Below are 20611 nucleotides of genomic sequence, written 5' to 3' on the forward strand. Positions count from 1 at the left end.
TTACTTGTTTTCTAATTAACTACAACTAAGGAGAGATAGGAAAATAATTCGAACAATGAATATTCAAAGTATGAATTAATATATATTTGTATCGATGATCAGTTGTAAAATCATGGTGGATGTTGACTTAGACCAAGGTTTTTTTTTTTTATTGATTTCGATACTTTAATTTGAATTGTTTCTTAGTTGTTCTTCTTAAAATTATTTTCATTATACTCAAACCCCCCAATCCTTGTTCACGTAGCATAAAATTAAGCTAAATACTTTCAGTGGGAACGATTCTTACTTGCACTACTACATGTATTTTTAGGAGTATAGGTTTTATTTTTAGTTGTCTGCGACAGCACATCAGGTGCCATGTATCAACGCCCCTCCATTGTCTCTTTTTGGGAAATCCAAAAGATCCTCTACATGAGTGACATGTGGCATGATATCTTGTCAAAATTCAAAATCCTAAGAGGCTCCTTGGGCATACTTCCCCATATGGTCCAAATTCAATGAATCTCTAGGTCAAAATTGCCATTTGATAAATCCTAACCCTAGGCTTGAACCTTGTAGACTTGTGCATGCTTGCCAAGTGGCAAAAGGCATGTAGGATGTGGGTACGTGTTCCCCATGCGTCCTTCCCTTTCCCCATGCGCCTCTTCATTTTCCCATGTGTCTTTACTTTTTCCCATGCATGTCCCTTACTCTTCCCTAAGCAAGAAGTTTCTTCTTCCTATGCAGGTTCCCTAGGTGACTCTCTCATTTCTTTATACTTCTCAAGAACTCAAAACATGACATGTGGCAATGTGGTGTCTGAAACCCTAGGGCTACAAGGGTAATTTTAGTGCATTGTCTCTTTCACTCCCTTCTAGAACCTTTTCCTCTACTTATGTATGAATGACAAATGACAAAATGTCAGAAAATAATTTGGGTGGGCATGTGGCTTAGGATTCGAAAGACTTTTTAGTGTTTCAATATAAATCCTTTAGAAAATCTCACATTTTTCTTTCCTATACAAAATCTTCTTGGAACTCTTCACTAAGAACAAGTGGCGTGAGGTGGAGGTGCTTGGGAGGGTGAGTGGCGTGCACAACTCCTTGGACTTCACAAAAATCTTTTTGGTACTTGTGTTGTCCATTGGGGTTCCCGAAACCATGTCCCCTCATTTTTCTCATCCACTTTTACATCTAGGTTCAATGTATCTAGATGTGAGTTGTGCATGTGAAACATGTGGCATGTGGGTAGGTGAAATGGGTGTGTGCCGAACCCTACATCCTCCTCTATCTCCTTAGCTTTTTTTAGAAACCTTTAAGCATGTTTGTCAAGTGACACCAATGTGCTAACTTAGGTGCTTCTTCCCTAGGTTCCACTTCCTTATGCAATCTATCTTGGAACTTCAAACTCACGTCAAGTGGCATGGTGTAGGCATATGGGTGAGCTGGCCAAAGAGCTCATCTCTTCCCAAAAATATCTTCCTTCTACCTATGTCTTGGATATTGTGTGATTGGTCATTGTGGGTGGCAAAATGCACAAATGCCCTTTGCCCTTGCCATCCTCCTCAAGTGTGCCCTTCACAAGATTCTTCTAGAATCCTCATAGGCGTGTAGATCCTTCTCTTCCCAAGCAAGATTTTGCCATTTTCTAAGACAAAACTCTTCACCTTTCATTTGCATGCATGACACTTGGCCAGCTCTTCTAGAAACCGAATCCTCCATTGCTTCTTCCACTTTTTTTTTTCTAGAAATCCAATGCATGCTTGACAAGTGTCATCTTTGCCTTTTCCATAGTTCCAAATGAGAAGTACTTTTCCTCAAATGACCAAAAACTTCTTGAAGCCAAGTGACGCCATCTCCTTGCTTAAAGGGTAAGCTTGAGTTTTTCAAAACCAAAGTCCTTAATGAGTCGAATTCCTATGGGCATTTTCTTCTATTTTTCTCTTGTGGGCTTTTTAACTTAGAACTCCAAGATCTAATCCAACAAAAATAGAAAGTGGCCTAAAGAATTCTTCAAATACCCAATAAGCCGAATAAATAAATAGGTAAATAATATCTACAAGAATTATGAATGAAATCTTAATGAAAATCGGGGGTTTCACAAATGCGTTCCATAATATTTATTGTTGTTCGTGTAAACTTTTTCTGAAAGCATTAATACCCACCTAATTTTGTGAAAACTTACTTCATGCATCTAACTCGCTTTCATTATATACTTTATGATTCAAACAGTAATTCTAATCACTTTCGGAATGCTCTATTGAAAGCTTAGAAACGGTCCATCAAAGTGCAATATTATCCATTACAAATCTCAATTTTAGTATTGCAAAACCCTTTGTGGTCTTACATAAAAAACTATCTTTTGGTGGTCATTTCCTTGATCAAATTGAGAAACATAGATCCCATTAACTGTTTATTTGCGGTATTGAATGTAATAAATAATTCTATTTGAAAACTTTTACACTACATACCAACCACGTATCATAATTTGATTTAAAAGACAAATTTTTAAATTTAAATTTTACCAATCAAATTATGCTATGTAGATAGTATGTTTAGTTGTTGAAATCAACTAAACTAATTTCAAACTAATTATTGATGAGATTTATTATTTTTTCAAACTTATATAAAAAAAGTTAAAGCTATCTCAACTTATTTCATACATTCAAACACATATCTCAATCTATTATTTTATATTCAAACACATCTCAATGAGACTCACAAAATATTACTATTTATAGATCAATTTAAATCATCTAAGATCACCTTAACATCCAATTTAGTAGAGGGCAATATATGTTTAGTTGGGGGCTACTGCTAACATATTCATTAAAAAAACAAAAAACCTAATGCTAAAGGCTCATTTGGATAGTGAAATGAGATGATATGATTTTAGATGAGTTGAATAAAATATTATTATTATTTTGAGATTTGAAAATTGAATTATTTATTATATTTTGTATAAAAAATTTGTAATGATGAAATGAGATGAGATGAGATAAAATAGATTGAAAGTATTTATGTATCAAACGGGGCGTAAAGCAATGGCTCCCTTGTAAATTTCTAATATTATGTCGTTCTGCATTAGTCATTCAAAAATCTAATATGATTTCCCTCCCGCCAAATCAATTTACCCGCCAAATCTACAGCCCCTCAAAAGTCAAAACCCTGTCTCGAAGAAAATGAAACCACAAAGTTCCACCAACCCAAGCCAAACATATCCCCAGAGCCGCCATGAAAGTTCGGTCAGTGAAGCTCAGGGAGGCCCACAAGGTGACCGCAAATAATGGCCGCGGCTCATTCTGCTCCGTCCTGTGGGACCAGCAAGCCCTTCACCTCGTCACAGCCTCCTCTTCCGATCCCTCCATCTCCATCCACGACCCTCTTCTTCCCTCAACTGCTCCCAAGATCCTCCGCCACCACCGTGATGGCGTCACCGCCCTCGCGATTAGCCCCAACTCCACCTGCCTCGCTTCTGGATCCGTGGATCACTCCGTCAAGCTGTACAAGTTTCCAGGTATCCTATTGGTGTTGTTTCCCTTTTTATGCCGCGTCTGGAGTTTGTGCAATATAAGTTTGTGCAATACCTCGTCTGGGGTTCATTTTGGGACTATGGACAAAAAAAAAACTTATATTTCTAAATATTGACTATGTTTCTTAGAATTGGATGATTTGGAAACTAGGTTTGATTTTGGGTTTAGGGGAAAATTAGGTCTAATTCGAATTCTGTTTCTTTATTCCTCTGTTTATTGTGGTTTCTTCTTTATTTAGATTCCGTAACTGGATAGTTTTCAAAAATAGTTGATAAGATCAATTGTCAATTCTAGAAGTCTTTGGTAAGATACTAATATCAATTGTGAACTCCCACTATTTTTTTCAGTTTAACTCATTGAATTCTTGTTAGTTTAAATCTTGGAGGCCTCAGCCAAGTATAATCATCTTAAAGCTTCATTTAGCTTGTTTTATTTAGTCTGATTGATTGCACGAGAACTCTTTTTTTTTTTTTTTTTTTTTTTCAGGTGGAGAGTTTGAGACTAATATCACTAGATTCACGCTGCCAATACGGGCCCTTGCATTTAATAGATCAGGGAGTATGTTGGCAGCCGCGGGAGATGATGAAGGGATTAAGCTAATCAACACAATTGACGGTTCAATCGCCAGGGTTCTTAAAGGACATAAAGGACCTGTCACTAGCTTAGCTTTTGACCCTAATAGTGAATACTTAGCATCGATTGATTCGACTGGGAGTGTCATTTATTGGGAGCTCCATTCTGGAAGAACATTGCACACTTTAAACGGCATAGCTCCTGACACTGGTTCAGACCTTTCTGTCATGAATGTAGTTAGCTGGAGTCCCGATGGGGAGACCTTGGCTGTCCCAGGTTTGAGAAATGATCTGGTGATGTACGATAGAGATACGGCTGAAAAGCTGTTTTCATTGAGAGGCGATCACACACAACCCATTTGTTTCTTTTCTTGGTCACCCAATGGTAAGTACTTGGCCACTTCTGGTCTAGATAGGCAGGTTCTGATTTGGGATGTGGCTCGGAAGCAGGATATTGACAGGCATAAATTTGATGATAATATATGTTGCATGGCATGGAAGCCCATTGGCAACGCACTGGCTATTATTGATGTTATGGGAAAGTATGGTGTATGGGAATCAGTTGTTCCTTCGTCAATGAAATCTCCTACTGACGATGTTCCAAATTTGCAATCAAAGAATAGTAACGGTCTCCTTTTGTTTGATGAAGATGAACAAGATGTTAATGTATCTGGTAGCCTAAGTGATCTTGGTGAAGATAGTCATGGTGAAACTGAAGCTCCTTGCAGGAAAAGGCTACGCAAGCAGTCTGCATATGAGGAAAATTTCAGTGAGGGTGGTAGCGAGGAATGGAGCTTGCCTCCTAAGGTTGATTCTCGTAAGAAAATGAATTGTAGAAACAAAGAAAGCTTGAATAGGAACGAGGGGCTAAGAAGCATAATGACATCTGCTAGGATGAAAATGCAGGAGGCATTTCAGCCAGGTGCTACTCCAGCGCAGCCTGGAAAAAGGCGCTTTTTGTGCTATAATATGGCTGGAAGTATAACCACTATTGAACATGATGGATACTCCCATATAGAGGTAATCCATGCCTTTGGTTATTTAGTCTCAGTTTCTAGTCTTTCCATACTTGTTCTTTTTTCGCACTCACTTTTTATTCAGAACTTGTTTGTAGCCTGGAGTGACTGAGTTTTGGACTAATAGTTCAGTGATTTCGATACAGATAGACTTTCATGATACTGGTAAAGGCCCAAGAGTTCCGTCAATGACAGATCATTTTGGCTTTACAGTGGCTGCATTAAATGAGAATGCAAGTGTTTTTGCAAACTCTTGCAAGGGTGAGAAGAACATGAGTACTCTTATGTATCGCCCATTTAGTACCTGGGCAAATAACAGTGAGGTATGATCATTTACCTTTTGAGCATGTTCATGCTAAAAAATTTGTGTTAGTTAAGAAATGCACATGCCTATGTTATTACTGTCTTTCCAGACTCCACAATGAATGTGAAGTTTTCAGTGTTCTGACTTTGTATGTGTATTGCCAACCCAGTGGTCTATGCGATTAGAAGGGGAAGAAGTGAAGGTCGTTGCACTTGGTACTGCCTGGGTAGCTGCAATTACAAGTTCTAATTTTCTTCGCATCTTTACTGAGGGTGGTTTGCAGGTTTGTCAAATAAACATCATAAATATATTAATCGACCTTTTGTTTTGTTTTGTTCTTCCTAATGGGTTGAATTGCCAGGTCTTCTCAATCATGATATTAGGGATTTATGCTATCAATTTTTTGCTCTCATCCTTGGGTATTTTCCACAATGACAAAATGGTGTAATTTCCCAAGGATGGGGGATAGCATGTATAAGCAGCACCAAGTAGGAAGAGGGAGAAAAACTTATATAAGCAGATGTAGTGACCTAACTTGAATGAGTAATGGAGATAGAGAAATATGTATTCTTTCGTTATCCATCTAATTTATCGTCTAGTGATACATTTGTAAAAGGTAAAGTAGTTCTTCAGATATTTGTGGGTTTCTATCTGTTAAAGAACTCTTATCATGCATGGAAAACTTCATGGATACATTTTTCGGTTTTGCAATTCTAGAAAGTAAAACAATAGCTGAACAGTTTCATTGTAAAAAGCAATGATAGAAAGATTGCCTGTAGGAAATAGGAGTGTTCCATTTCTGGTGGAAAATTCAAAATTATGCATTTTTGGGTTCATTCAGCTGAAAAACGAATGGGCAAGTTCACGTTCAATTAAATGGGTTCTGTGGTTCCTGAAAATATGATTTCGCATAAGTTCTAATGTATCAGTCCTGTATTTAGACTTTTGTGAAATGATAATAATAACGAGCTCTTTCTGTGCACAAATGTTTTGATTCATTCGATTCATTGCAGAAACATGTTCTTTCACTTGATGGGCCAGTGGTAACTGCAGCAGGCTTCAAGGATGAACTTGCAGTTGTCACTCATGCTTCTGACTGTCTTCCCTCAAATGATCAGGTCTTGTTTCAATCTACCATACTCTGTTTTGAGGGTACTGATTATTCCAAGGCTCAATCTTGACTCGTCTTCATACAACTCAGGACAAGAACATTTACAAAGGCCACAACCAATAGTCCTGAAGTCTAAGTTAATACTAGTGTAAATTTGTGGACAGAATGGTTAACTGTCTGCCTGGTGAAGACTGTGTCAGATTGTCGGCATTGTTGATCGAAACTTGTGATCACTTAATATATTATACTTGCTGAAAATTAAATGTAAGCCCTTCTGTAACATGCAGATGTTGGAGTTCAGAGTATTCAACATATCTAATGGAACCCAGCCTCTCAGGGGACGTCTGCCACTGACTCCTGGTTCACATCTAACATGGTTTGGGTTTAGTGAAGAAGGCCTTTTAAGCTCTAATGATTCTAAGGTGTAATCTCAATTCTTTTCTCAAGTCATGTGACTTTTTGATGCTGAAGACTGCTTTTCTTAATTTTAGATCTTGATTTTAAAATCTGTAGGGCGTGTTGAGAGTTTTTACTGACCAATATGGTGGCAGTTGGCTCCCACTCTTCAGGTTAAAGATTCTTCTAAGAAAAAGAAATTTATTCTGCGGGTTAAAATTTTTTCCGTAATAACCTCCTAGCCCTGTATTTATTTAGTAATGATTTGTTATGCAGTGCTAGTAAAGAAAAGCCTGACGAAAACTATTGGGTGGTTGGGTTGAATGCAAGCAAGCTGTTTTGTATTGTTTGCAAATATCCAGACTTATTCCCCCCGGTATGATAGCTCATGACTTCTCATTCTGCTTCATCTTTTGTCAACTATTTCTTGACTTTCTCCCTCTCTTCAGGTGATGCCCAAGCCAGTTCTCACTCTACTAAATCTTTCGTTTCCTCTTGCATCCTCGGACCTTGGAGCAGAAGCCCTTGAAAATGAGTTTATACTGAACAACATGCATCTCTTACAGGTTTGACCTTTCTTCCCCTTATTTTTCTCAGCTTATTTTCATATTATTGTCTCACCCATCTGTTGTTTTTCTAGTTGTAATCCTCATTTTATGTTAATGTCTGGTTTTTGAGAAAGAACTACGTGCTTTATATTTTTACAACTGCTGTCCAGCTGCTGAAACTTTTAGATGTATATACCTTGCAGATTCAAAAGAGAATGGAAGAAATGGCTGGTGCTGGTTTGGACACTACTTCACTTGATGATGAGGCTTTTAGTATGGAAGTAGCTCAAGATAGATGCATCTTGAGGCTTATTGCATCCTGCTGCAATGGTGAGTATTTACGATTTGTGGTAACATAAAAAGAGGATTCATCTTTTTCCCCTTTCTATAATTTAGATTCTGACAAATAAAAATAAATATCATTGCCTTGCTTACTTGCGGTGGTTATATCAGGTGATAAGCTTGTGAGGGCTACTGAACTTGTGAAACTTTTAACAATGGAAAAATCTGTGAAGGGTGCAATCAAGCTTGTTACTGCACTGAAGCTTCCTAACTTGGCTGAACGGTTCAATAGTGTATTGGAGGTAAGCCTTTTTCTGCAGGGTGCGCTGCTCTTTATTGGTCAAGAAGTTGAACGTTTTCATCTTCTCTGCGTATAACAGGAAAGGTTGCTTAATGAAGCTAAACGGACGAAGCAAAAACCTCTCCAAAACTCAGTGGCTCATGTTGCAGTCAACAAGACCTTAACTTCTGCTGAAAAAATCAATACAACGGAAAGTCCCTTGTCATCACCAAAATTGACTGCTCCTCTGTTTACCAAGAAGGCCAAATCACAGGAGGTTGCTAGAGTTGGAATACAGAAAACGGAACAAAACCAAATTCCAGTGTTGGATGACATTGAAAAGGAAAAGGAGATAGAGGATGTAAAGAGCTATGAGGAGGTAAAGAAGTTTGGGGAAATGTCTGGAATACAACCAAATCGGTCATCTAATCCATTTGTAAAGTCATCAAACAAGGAGGCGAATAAATTAGTGGAAAATCAAGTACAATCTCATCGCCCATCTAATCCTTTTCTGAAGTCATCTATCAAGTGAAGTCCCTTCAGTTTGATCCTTCCAATTTCGTAATGTGAAGACTGCGGTCTCAAGAAAAGATAAAGATCAATCCATGTTATCCGGCGTAACCTGAGCTGAAATGGTCTATACACCTGCAGGTTTGTCTTCCATCCTGTTTCTGGTCTGGCTCACTATATAGAGGCACACTACAATATGTAGAACTATGGATGTCTTGTTCTGTGGTTATGTATTTGAGAGATAATAGGGGCTTCATTCTTGTCTTATGCACTTGGTGCCCTCACAGTTCATGATTTCATTATATTGTATATCTACTTTGATGTAAATGCCATTCTCTTTCCAATTGTTATTTCTTTAGCAACTGATCTTGTCAAGACCCCGAAAATTGGTGCCAATTAAGTAGTTAGATGGGATGAATATATAAATAAAAAATAAAATCACTATAATATATAAATATAAAATCACTATTTATCACTATTATATATAAATAAAATATAAAATCACTATTTATCACTATTATATATAAATAAAAAATAAAATCACTATTATATATAAATAAAAAAATAAAATCACTATAATATATAAATAAAAATAAAATTATTATAATATTTATCACTATTATATATAAATAAAAAATAAAATTACTATAATATTTATTACTATTATTTATAAATTAAAAATAAAATCATTATTATATTTATCATTATTATATATAAAAATAAAATAAAATCACTACAATATTTATTAATATTAAAAAATCACTATAATAAAATCACAATAATATTTATTACTAAAAATAAAATCACTATAATATTTATGAGACCTACATTTTTTTCAACTACCTATCTAAAAGTCAACAACTCAACATACTTCACACATCCAAACAATTCAAAATACTCTCAATGGGACCCACAAACTCATTTAAATCTCTATTCATAATTATTCACAAACATTCTCAACAATTCTCAAGTATTCTCACTATCCAAACGTACCTTAAGTATCGCGTCTTGTCTCAAAGAAACTCATATGGTTGTCCATAAAATTTGATTTATTTATTTTAGACACTAAACTTAATGCAATTTATTTTAATTTATTATTATAATTTTTTAAAATCTTAACATAAAATATAATAAATAATTTAATTTTTTTAAATTTTAAAATAATAATAATATTCTAACAATATTTTATCATCTCAATTCAGTTCAACATCTAAATGCAGCCTTATACTCCACTCCCAACTCAGATTCATCCCCTTTAATTTATACTTCACTCCCAACTATCTAATACTTGTCCCGAGTGATTGTCGAGAAAGAGGGGAAATAGAAGAAAGAAAACAATGAAAATCGAATCTCAAAATTATTTTTGTTTCACATTGAAGTTAACAAACACCTTTACTAGATAAAAGCATGGTTCCACCATCAAACTTCATTGCAACACAACGATCACTATCAAGTATTATTACTTTTCCTTTACTTGAGTTTTCTTGACAATCAGATAGTTTGTGTACACGAGAAAGGCACCGGACAGATCTAATGGCATTAAACTTCACACACGGGGCTGAAAAGAAAGCATCTGAAAATAAATAAAAGCATGGAAAATGAAATTTAAGAATCCCAAAAAAAGAAAAGCGGAAGGAACTGAAGCTCAAAAAGTCCAAAAATGGAAACGAAAACCGATAAGCACTACAAAAAAAGAGTATAAATAAACGTATAAAAGCAGAGGATAGGTCTAAAATGTTGGGTCTGCGATTAAGAAAGTCAGATTTCAGAACTCCTATTCTCCGCTTTCAAAATAAGTATCGCGTTTGGTCTAGGTCTGAAAGAAAAGTTGCAATTTTGGGTCTACGAATTTGCTCCTATCCTAGAAGAAACTTGTTGTTTACTTTTGATGGTTCGGTTGGTAGTGGTAAAGTAATGATCATTCTTCTCAAAATCACACAATTCTTTGCGAAAACTTTCAATCATTTTGGGGTTTATCCAAAAAGAGTGAGAATTATGAGGTTGGCAGTCATGATTCTAAAATGAGAAAAAAGGAGGAGAAGAAGGATGGTACATCGTCGTTTCTATTTTACTACGTGGACGCGGTTTCCCAATGGTTTCCCTGCCCGGTTATAGATAGACTTTCTCAATGAGAAATCATATTTATAGTTTTAGAATTATTTAGATAGTAAGATGAGATAAGATATTTTTAGATAAAAATGGAATAAAATATTATTTTTTAATATTATTAATATTTTAAGATTTGAAAAATAAAATTATTTATTATATTTTGTGATATGAGATGAAACCGTTTACGTATCCAAACGAGACCTTGGTTTGCATAAATTTTATGTATTTATTTTTAAGAAATGTGCAAAATTGTAGGATCCGCATAAAAAATTATTTTTTTAATAATAAATTCTAAGTTTTTTCAATGGGAATGTGCAGAATTTACAAACTTTAAGACCGTATTTAGAAATACTCTTATATAATTTCTTAGGCCTCGTTTGATTTTACAGATGAAATGAGATGAATTGAAATAAAAATTAAAAGTTAAATAAAATATTATTATAATATATTTTTTTGATATTATTTTTATTTTAAAATTTAAAACAGATAAATTTCTTATTTTGTTTTGTGTAAAAATTTAAAAAAATGAAAGAACTACTTTGCCTCTCTACTGTACTGCTTCATTTGACCACTTGAAAGAATTTTTTTTTTTTTTTACTTAATAATTAAATAAGTGATTTTAAGAATATATGGATATTTTTTTAAAAATATTTAAATATATTAAAAAATATGAAAAGTAAAATAATAAAAAATCAAAAAGTAAAAGTGCCAACTTGTACGGACTATGCGCGACTCTGGAGAAAAAATTACGCGTTGTGATCAGTCGTAATCATAAGACTTAAAAGTTATAATAATTCATAGTGAAACATACTTTTAAATAGAGTATTCTTAAATCGATTTATATAAGAAAAGAAATGAAAGTTATAAATTATAATAATTTATAATAAAATATTATTTTTAAAAAATTTATCGCTTTATAAATATAATGCTTCAGATTTAATAGATAGAATAACAATTTTTATAGGTAAAATGACAAGATGCAATCAGTCGTAATCGTATGACTCTTTTATACATGTTAACAGATATAGGTAAAATTACACGCCGTAATCGATAATCGTATGACTTTTATATATAGCAACAGATAACGTGCTGCAGAGAAACACACGATTGCTAGAAAAAGAACATCGACTGTCGTCTCAGTCACAAGTACTACTTTTGACAATTCCAACCATCCATGGCCAAGCTTGGAGATTCCTCGCCCTTCTCCGGTGATTAACAACTCGGGTGTGAGACGCTGCCACAGATTAATGATTGTGCTGTCGGGTCCGCATGAAAAAATAATTTTTTAAATAATAAATTTTATTTTTTTAATAAGAACGTGCGGAATTTATAATCTTTAAGATTATATTTAATATTATTTTTATATAATTTTTTAGAATTAATTAATTTTTATAAATAAAATAAATTAAATTAAAATAAAAATTAAATGTTGAATAAAATATTTTAAGAATATATTTTTTTAATATTATTTTTATATTAATATTTAAAAAATTTAAATTATTTATTTTATTTTGTATAAAAATTTAAAAAAATGAAAAAACTATTTTGCCTTACAGTGCCATTTGACCGCTTGATAGATTTTTTTTTATTTATTTAGTGATTAAATAAGTGATTTTAAATATATAGGGATTATCTTTTAATATTTAAATATATTAAAAAAATATGAAAAGTAAAATAAAAAACAATCAAAAAATAAAAGTCTGGCCAACTTGTACGGACTACGCGTGACTCTTCTATCGTGACAATTATTGGCAACAATACATGTCATAATCATATGATGCTTCTATCGTAACACATTATTGGTAAAATACCAAAATACGTGTCGAATCATATGACTCTTCCATCAGAAATGCATGGAATCTTGAAAATAGATTCCGAACATTTCTTCCAATTTTTTCTTTTTAACTTAATGAGTAACGAAGTGTTATTTTAATTATATTTTTAAAATTTATGATGATTTAGAAAATACATAAAAATAAAATAAAAATAAAATATACTGTTCAGACCAAATTTTCGATGACGATAACACTGCAACATATATCGTAACAGGTAAAGTTAAAATTACATGTCATAATCAGTTATCATATAACTTTCAGAAAAATACTATTTCCACGTAAAATTGTTACCGCCATCTATTAGAAAGTATTTCCATGACTTTTCTCCTCCCACTTTGTCCACGAATTTCCATAACATATTTGGAGAGCATCATTTTTCATAAATAAATTAGAATAATGTTAGGTAAAAATCTTAAATAGATAAGTCTATATAAATTTTTTTTAAAAAAATGAATCTCACTATCAAAAATAGTTTTTTTTACATTTTTTTAAGTGGTGTCCACTTTTTACAACAGCTTGTTTGTATACGGTTTATCTATTTGAAATTTGTACATATTATTTCTCAATGAGTTCTTCTATATACAATCACTTTTGTGTATTTTTTATACATTTTATTGATGTGATTAGTTAAAATAATTATTTTATATTAAAAAAATGATGCAACTAATTATATTAATAAATTATATAAAGAATATGTAAAAATGATTGTAAATAAAATTTTTATTTCTGAATAAATAAATCCCTAAGTAGGTGGGGAAGAGAAGTGAGAACTGCCTGCTTGACGTTGCACACAATGATCACGTGACCTGAAAAGTTGGAATGGTCGAGCGCTTGAAAGGATTTTGGACAACGAAGAGGTGCCCTCCGTGTATTTGTGTAGGAGAGAAAAAGAGGTAGTTGTAAAGTGCAAAAACTGAAATGTGCATTCATTTTCATTCAGTCGGCACAGCGTGACACCAATTATTTCCTTTTCAGAAATGTTTTAACATTGGTTCATTAACGATTAAGGCTGTGTTTGGGTAACAGAGATACCTCAACACTTTTCAAGTATTCTCGTACTTTTGAAAATACTTCACATTCCAAACAACTTAAAATACTCTTAATGGGACCCACAAACCCACTTCAATCTCTACTCATAACTATTCACAAACATTCTATAATACTTATCACTAATATATATACATAAAAAAATAAAATCACTATAATATTTATCACTATTAAATATAAAAAAAATCATTATAATATATAAATAAAAAAAATCACTATAATATATAAATAAACAATAAAATCACTATAATATATAAATAAAAAATATTTATCACTATTATATATAAATAAAAAATAAATTCACTATAATATATAAATAAAAAATAAAATCACTATAATATTTATCACTATTAAATATAAATAAAAAAATCATTATAATATATAAATAATAAAAAATCACTATAATATATAAATAAAAAATATTTATCACAATTATATATAAATAAAAAATAAAATCACTATAATATATAAATAAAAAATAAAATCACTATAATATATAAATAAAAAATAAAATCACTATAATATATAAATAAAAAATAAAATCACTATAATATATAAATAAAAAATATTTATCACTATTATATATAAATAAAAAATAAAATCACTATAATATTTATCACTATTAAATATAAATAAAAAAATCATTATAATATATAAATAATAAAAAAATCACTATAATATATAAATAAAAAATATTTATCACTATTATATATAAATAAAAAATAAAATCACTATAATATATAAATAAAAAATAAAATCACTATAATATATAAATAAAAAAATATTTATCACTATTATATATAAATAAAAAATAAAATCGCTATAATATATAAATAAAAAATAAAATCACTATAATATATAAATAAAAAATAAAATCACTATAATATATAAATAAAAAATAAAATCACTATAATATTTATAACTATTAAATATAAATGAAAAATAAAATCATTATAATATTTATCATTATTAAATATAAATAAAAAATAAAATCATTATAATATATAAATAAAAAATAAAATCACTATAATATATAAATAAAAAATAAAATCATTATAATATATAAATAAAAAATAAAATCACTAAAATATATAAATAAAAAATAAAATCACTATTATATATAAATAAAAAATAAAATACTATAATATATAAATAAAAAATAAAATCACTATAATATATAAATAAAAAATAAAATCACTATTATATATAAATAAAAAATAAACTACTATAATATTTATCACTATTATATATAAATTAAAAATAAATTCACTATAATATATAAATAAAAAATAACATTACTATAATATTTATAACTATTATATATATATATAAATAAAATCATTATAATATTTATCACAATTATATATAAATTAAAAATAAAATCGTTATACTATTTATCATTATTATATATAAAAGTAAAATAAAATCACTACAATATTTATTAATATTAAAAAATCACTATAATAAAATCATTATAATATTTATTACTAAAAATAAAATCACTATAATATTTATGGGACCCACACATTTTTCAACTACCTACTTAAAAGTCAACAACTCAACATACTTCACACCTCCAAACAACTCAAAATATTCTCAATGGGACCCACAAACTCACTCCAATCTCTACTCATAACTATTCACAAACATTCTCAACACTTCTCAACACTTTTCAACACCCAAACGTACCCTTGGTGTGTTATAGTTTTTACTTTAGAAACTATAAGTACAAGTCGCTATCAGTAGTCAAACTTTAGAAAAATACGTTTCCAGATATGTCGGTGAAGGGATTCGCAGTTTCGCACACCTGTCACGGGAACTGTAATTAAAATAAAAATAGAAAATGGAAGATAGTCAACAGACTGTCAGACGCAACACGAACGTTGGACGTTTGAAGCTTGAGATAACTCACGTTTTCATCTCTGAATCAACTTTTAGGGAACGAAAATAGGTGTATTTAATTAATATCTTGATAGATCATATTTTTATCTTAATACACAACACATAAATAAATAAATAAAAACACATTAAATATTTAATTCAAATGAGAAATATGGAAAAGATTATTGTTTAATCTTCTACTTATAATCGTGAAGTACGTAACCATCGCGTAATCGCTTTGAAAAAGAGTGGGATTCACTATTAAAAAATTAATTTTTTTCATGTGGATACCATGTTTTATTCATTTTTTTCAAAGCGATTACGCGACGGTTACGCAATTACAGTTGTAAGTATATTTTCTCTTTATAGTTTTAGAATTGTTTGGATAGTAAGATGAGATAAGATATTTTTAGATAAAAATTAAATAAAATATTATTTTTTAATATTATTAATATTTTAATATTTGAAAAATAAAATTATTTATTATATTTTGTGATATGAGATGAAACGTTTATGTATCCAAACGAGACCTTAGTTTGCATAAATTTTATGTATTTATTTTTAAGAAATGTGCAAAATTGTAGGATCCGCATAAAAAATTATTTTTTTAATAATAGACTCTACGTTTTTTCAATGGGAGTGTGCAGAATTTACAAACTTTAAGACCGTATTTAGGAATACTCTTAAATAATTTCTTAGGCCTCGTTTGATTTTACAGATAAAATGAGATGAATTGAAATAAAAGTTGAAAGTTAAATAAAATATTATTATAAAATATTTTTTTAATATTATTTTTATTTTGAGATTTAAAATAGATAAATTTCTTATTTTGTTTTGTGTAAAAATTTAAAAAAATGAAAGAACTACTTTGCCTCTCTACTGTACCGCTTCATTTGCTCGCTTGAAAGAATTAAATAAGTGATTTTAAGAATATATGGATATTTTTTTAAAAATATTTAAATATATTAAAAAAATATGAAAAGTAAAATAATAAAAAATCAAAAAGTAAAAGTGCCAACTTGTACGGACTATGCGCAACTCTCGAGAAAAAATTACGCGTTGTGATCAGTCGTAATCATAAGACTTTTCTATCACTTACGAGGGAAGCAGTGGGTACCACACCTGCGACGACTTTATCGTATATGTATTAGTAAATATATTGGTAATTGCTTGTGTTTTTTGTAATTTCTCCTCCCCACTTTGTCCGCGTGTTAATGAGGGAAGCAATGGCTACCACACGTGCGTCATCTTTATCAGATTGCTTATCAGAAAGTGCTAATCATACCAACTTGATTCTTGTCAGGTCTCCGACCGCAAAGGAGATCTACGAGTCAAAGATTTTTTTTGTAATTTCTCCTCTCCCTTTTTCATATATATTAATGAGGGAAGGAATGGCATCTATTTCATATATATTATTTAATATAATCTCATGCACCCAAATTTACAATTCCATGTATAATAAAATAAAAAAATGGGAGAGGAGAGAGAAAGAATGAATCTCCAAATTTACATAAATAATAAATAGAAAATATAGGAGGAGACAAAAATAATGAATAAAAAATATTTTATAGAGTGAATAATAAATTTTTAAATTTATATAATTTTGTATATGATAAACTAATGCGAATGGGCATAGTAATTTTTGCCTATATATGCTCCAGAGAAGCAAGTACACCGGTCATGCATCTCTAGAAAAGGAATATCCACTGTCCACTACAGCCGTCTCAGTCACAAGTACGCTACTTTTTGACATTTCTAATCATCCATCATGATCAAGCCAGGATATTCCTCCTCCTCCTGCAATGACCAACAACAACTTGGGCATGAAACGAAACCTCAGATTAATGATTGTGCTGTTGGAGAGGATGCCCCCATGCAAGGAACTGATCAGAAGATTTTCCCAACTAGGGCTCAACAGACTGGAAGTAATATTGGAGGAAACAACGTTAGGGCTGTGGGTGGTACTGATGCTGTTAATGTTGTTGGAGGCCCCCTGGAGGGTCCTAATAGGAAGCGGAGAGGCCGAAACGAGGATCCACCATCGGGCGTCATCGACTGCGTCGTCTGTGGCAAGCACTTCAACTTGCGGAAGGCTTTGCATGGGCATTTGAGGATCCATCCTGAGCGTCCATGGCGTGGGGAGTGTCCTCCCCCGACTGGAACTGGCACTAGCCGCATAGGCCCTCTGGCTCAGGGCGTGATGTCGATAATGACTCCAGAAGTGATCGGTGCAGGTGGCATGGATGGAACTAAAGGTGATGAGCCTGCGCCCTCGGCTGCTAAGGATTCCACTTCTTCTCCAGCGAGAGGCCAGGGAATCGATCTGAACCAGCCCCCAGAGAAAGGCCCAAAATCTCCGAGATTCGATCTGAATATGCCTGCTCCGGAGGACGATGATGAGGAAGTAAACTGATTCTTCTTAAGCCGTCTCTCTCATTTAGATCGAGTTGTTATGCAAGGTATCGTTTCTCAGATATGTTCGTCTTGTGTGCCTCCTTTTTTCCGTGAGTCGTCATGCATGGAATTGTTGGAGCACGTGTCGTGCAAATATTTCCTTATGTTTCTTGTGGTTAAAAGTTGAATAATGGAGTTGTACGTTTGACTTTGGACATTCTCGTCCTCATCTGTCTTCCCATATATTGAATCAGGGATCGATTATTCAATAAAAGACTTAATTGAATATATATTATTAATTAGAGAAATAATATTTATAATGTTAGAATGCATAAGTCTTATACACTTAGTTTGAAAAAAAGTAGATAAATTTATAATTTACGTGAAAAAATTATTTTTTAATAATAAATCTCTATTTTTTTAAGATAAAGTGTAAGAAATTTGTATATTTTAAAAGTTTAAAATTAAATAAAATATTATTTTGAAAATCTGATAAAATAACAACTTTCTGATCCAAGAAAAAGAATCAAAGCAAGAGACCGAAAAGGGTCGCACTATCCAGACAAAAGAGAGCGATCTTGTTTTCAAAGGATGAACCGTAAAGAGGAAGAAACAGATGGTCTAAATTGGACCAAATACACAGAACTGGGCTATCGAAGCCTACAACAACTTTTGCTCCCAAATTAAATTTTATTTTATTTTTGGTCTCCTTAACAGTCCACAAAAATAATCCTTATAAAATTGTGATCAGTTGTCACTATTTAGATGCCTTTTTCTTTTCTCCCATCCTTTTCGGTTTCTTTGCTTCACCCATGTTTCAAAGTGTAACTTTCCTTTGAAATGGTCCCCTCCGTAGACCGTAGCCTTCCCCAAGATTATTGTCCACCTAACTTTGATATCATAGTATGATCGGAGGAAAAGACAAAAAAAGAAGAAGAAGAAGAAAAAGAGGAGGTATAAGTCTGATCTCTGCTTGCGGTTAATTTTCTCAACGCAAAAGGAGGTAAGTCTGGCAGTTACCTTTTTTGTAACTGTTCACCAAATCTCTCGACTATTCTGTAATTTATTTGGATATTCATACAAAAGTGATGAAAGTGGAGAGAAGAAGGAAAAAAAAAGAAGAAGAAGAAGAAGATCAAGAAAATTTAGAAGAGTTATAATGATTAGAAGAGTTATAATTTTTGAATATAATTTTTGTCTTTAAATTTGAAAAGTTTATAATATTTTTTAATTTTTGTTTAAAAATTTAGAAGAGTTATAATGATTAGATAAAAATATTAAATATTTAAAATTAAATAATATATTTTATTTGAATGATATTTAAAAATAAAATTATAAAAAAATATCAAAATGACATGAAATAATCCCGATTGATATCAAACAAATTACTCTTATTTTCTTTCAAATATTCAGAGTCGGTTGGCGGGGCGCGCCCCGGCCCCAGTACTGTCCTAGCAGTTGGGAAAATACCAACACAATTATTGACCACGGCCCACATACTTTTTCTCCTTTCAAGTCATTCATTGGCTCATTAGTATTTATTAATTCGGAAAGTGACTCTAAGGTTATATATAATAATATTATGTTATTATTTTAATAAATTTAATAGCTAATTCAATGTGGAGTTATGGATAAAAAAATTTTAGATATATGAAAAATATATATTTTTCATTAAAATTTAAAGATAAATTTGATGAATCTAATACTAATATTCTAAAACCCATGGGAGATCCAGCATTTTCCAAAAAGTTATTTATACAAACGGCATATGCGACGAAAGATTTTGCTTTGACGAGATTGTTGTCAAGAGGATTTTTTTGATGAGCAATATTATATACAGTCTTTATTTAGAATTGCAATGCAACAATTTTATATTAATTTTTTAAAATTATAAAAATATCTCTTTTAAAATAATATTTTTTTTCATTTAATAAAAAATTTATATATACAATCTTTAAATAAAGACTGTAAATAAAATTTCTCTCTTTCGATACTTGTGCTGCATACATTCCACCATGCCTGCATATACAGCATGGGCCGGCCAGTTGTCTTTTGAATCACGCAGCAAGCAAACCTGTTGTTCAAACACGTACTCTCGCTTGTGAACATTTTAATGACGAGATCGATCGGACCAAAAACTCAAAACTCGCTTTATTTGTTTTCATAATTATTTTTATCTCATCTCATCTTATTTTATTTAATAATTATAATTTTTTAAATTTTTACAAAATAAAATATACTATTTAAAATTTTTAAATCTTAAAATAAAAATAATATTAAAAAGATATATTCTAACAATATTTTATTTAATTTTTAACTTTTATCTTAACTCAATTCAACTTAAAACAAATGAGGCCGCATCCTCCTAAACTAAATATCTACGTACTGATTTGACGCCAGGAAAACAAGATTTAGAACGCTACCATAATTTAATTCTCTTTAATTTTCTACTTTCAGAAAAACCATCAGAAAACAAAAATAAATAGAGACATATTGGAAAGGAAAATTATTTGTACCTCTTTTGAAAAAGAAAATGAAACTCATTATAAAAGTTTAGATCAACCCAAAATAGTTTATTTATTTTATAATAAGTCTCACTTTTTAAAAAAGACAAAGAAAAAGAAAAATACTGTACCAAACTTGCATATATTATAAAAAAAATAAACATTTATGTCGGATTAAATGAAGAATTTCTATACGGTAGAAATAGAGAGGGACCAAAATACTCCTGAGGATCAGAAAGAGCGGAAAGAAAGGGAGAAAGGCGATGGAGAAGATAGATCTGATAGAAAAAAAATATAAGTTGCCTTTAAAT

The 20611-nt window shown here is 31.2% G+C and overlaps 2 protein-coding genes across 4 annotated transcripts; both read left to right on the top strand.

Annotated features, from left to right (window-relative positions):
• The first annotated feature begins 3179 nt into the window (after nucleotides 1-3179).
• On the top strand, nucleotides 3180-8869 carry LOC108986674 (WD repeat and HMG-box DNA-binding protein 1). 3 transcript variants are annotated; one of them, XM_035685687.1, is made up of 12 exons: nucleotides 3180-3495; nucleotides 3998-5103; nucleotides 5246-5422; nucleotides 5573-5686; nucleotides 6417-6521; nucleotides 6802-6936; nucleotides 7028-7083; nucleotides 7187-7286; nucleotides 7360-7476; nucleotides 7662-7788; nucleotides 7912-8042; nucleotides 8121-8869. In XM_035685687.1, the coding sequence occupies exons 1-12, from the start codon at nucleotides 3213-3215 to the stop codon at nucleotides 8550-8552; spliced, it is 2883 nt and encodes a 960-aa protein (XP_035541580.1). In that variant the 5' UTR covers nucleotides 3180-3212; the 3' UTR covers nucleotides 8553-8869. The 3 variants fall into 3 exon arrangements, with proteins under 3 accessions (XP_035541580.1, XP_035541581.1, XP_035541582.1); XM_035685688.1 differs by lacking the exons at nucleotides 6802-6936; nucleotides 7028-7083; nucleotides 7187-7286; XM_035685689.1 differs by lacking the exons at nucleotides 6802-6936; nucleotides 7028-7083; nucleotides 7187-7286; nucleotides 7360-7476.
• An 8301-nt stretch (nucleotides 8870-17170) lies between these two features.
• LOC108986675 lies at nucleotides 17171-17815 on the top strand. Its single transcript, XM_018959373.1, has one exon. It carries the CDS (start codon nucleotides 17171-17173, stop codon nucleotides 17813-17815), a length of 645 nt encoding a protein of 214 aa, XP_018814918.1.
• The last annotated feature ends 2796 nt before the right edge of the window (nucleotides 17816-20611 follow it).

This window comes from Juglans regia, chromosome 15, assembly GCF_001411555.2.
Source record: "Juglans regia cultivar Chandler chromosome 15, Walnut 2.0, whole genome shotgun sequence".
Classification (NCBI taxonomy): Eukaryota; Viridiplantae; Streptophyta; class Magnoliopsida; order Fagales; family Juglandaceae; genus Juglans; species Juglans regia.

What these genes read in the sequence shown, in the direction of transcription:
- LOC108986674 (XM_035685687.1), top strand. Translation starts at nt 3,213, where the DNA reads ATGAAAGTTCGGTCAGTGAAGCTCAGGGAGGCCCACAAGGTGACCGCA. An exon ending in CAAGCTGTACAAGTTTCCAG is followed by an intron (nt 3,496 to 3,997) that starts GTATCCTATTGG and finishes TTTTTTTTTCAG; the next exon opens with GTGGAGAGTTTGAGACTAAT. An exon ending in ATCCAGACTTATTCCCCCCG is followed by an intron (nt 7,287 to 7,359) that starts GTATGATAGCTC and finishes CCCTCTCTTCAG; the next exon opens with GTGATGCCCAAGCCAGTTCT.
- LOC108986675 (XM_018959373.1), top strand. Translation starts at nt 17,171, where the DNA reads ATGATCAAGCCAGGATATTCCTCCTCCTCCTGCAATGACCAACAACAA.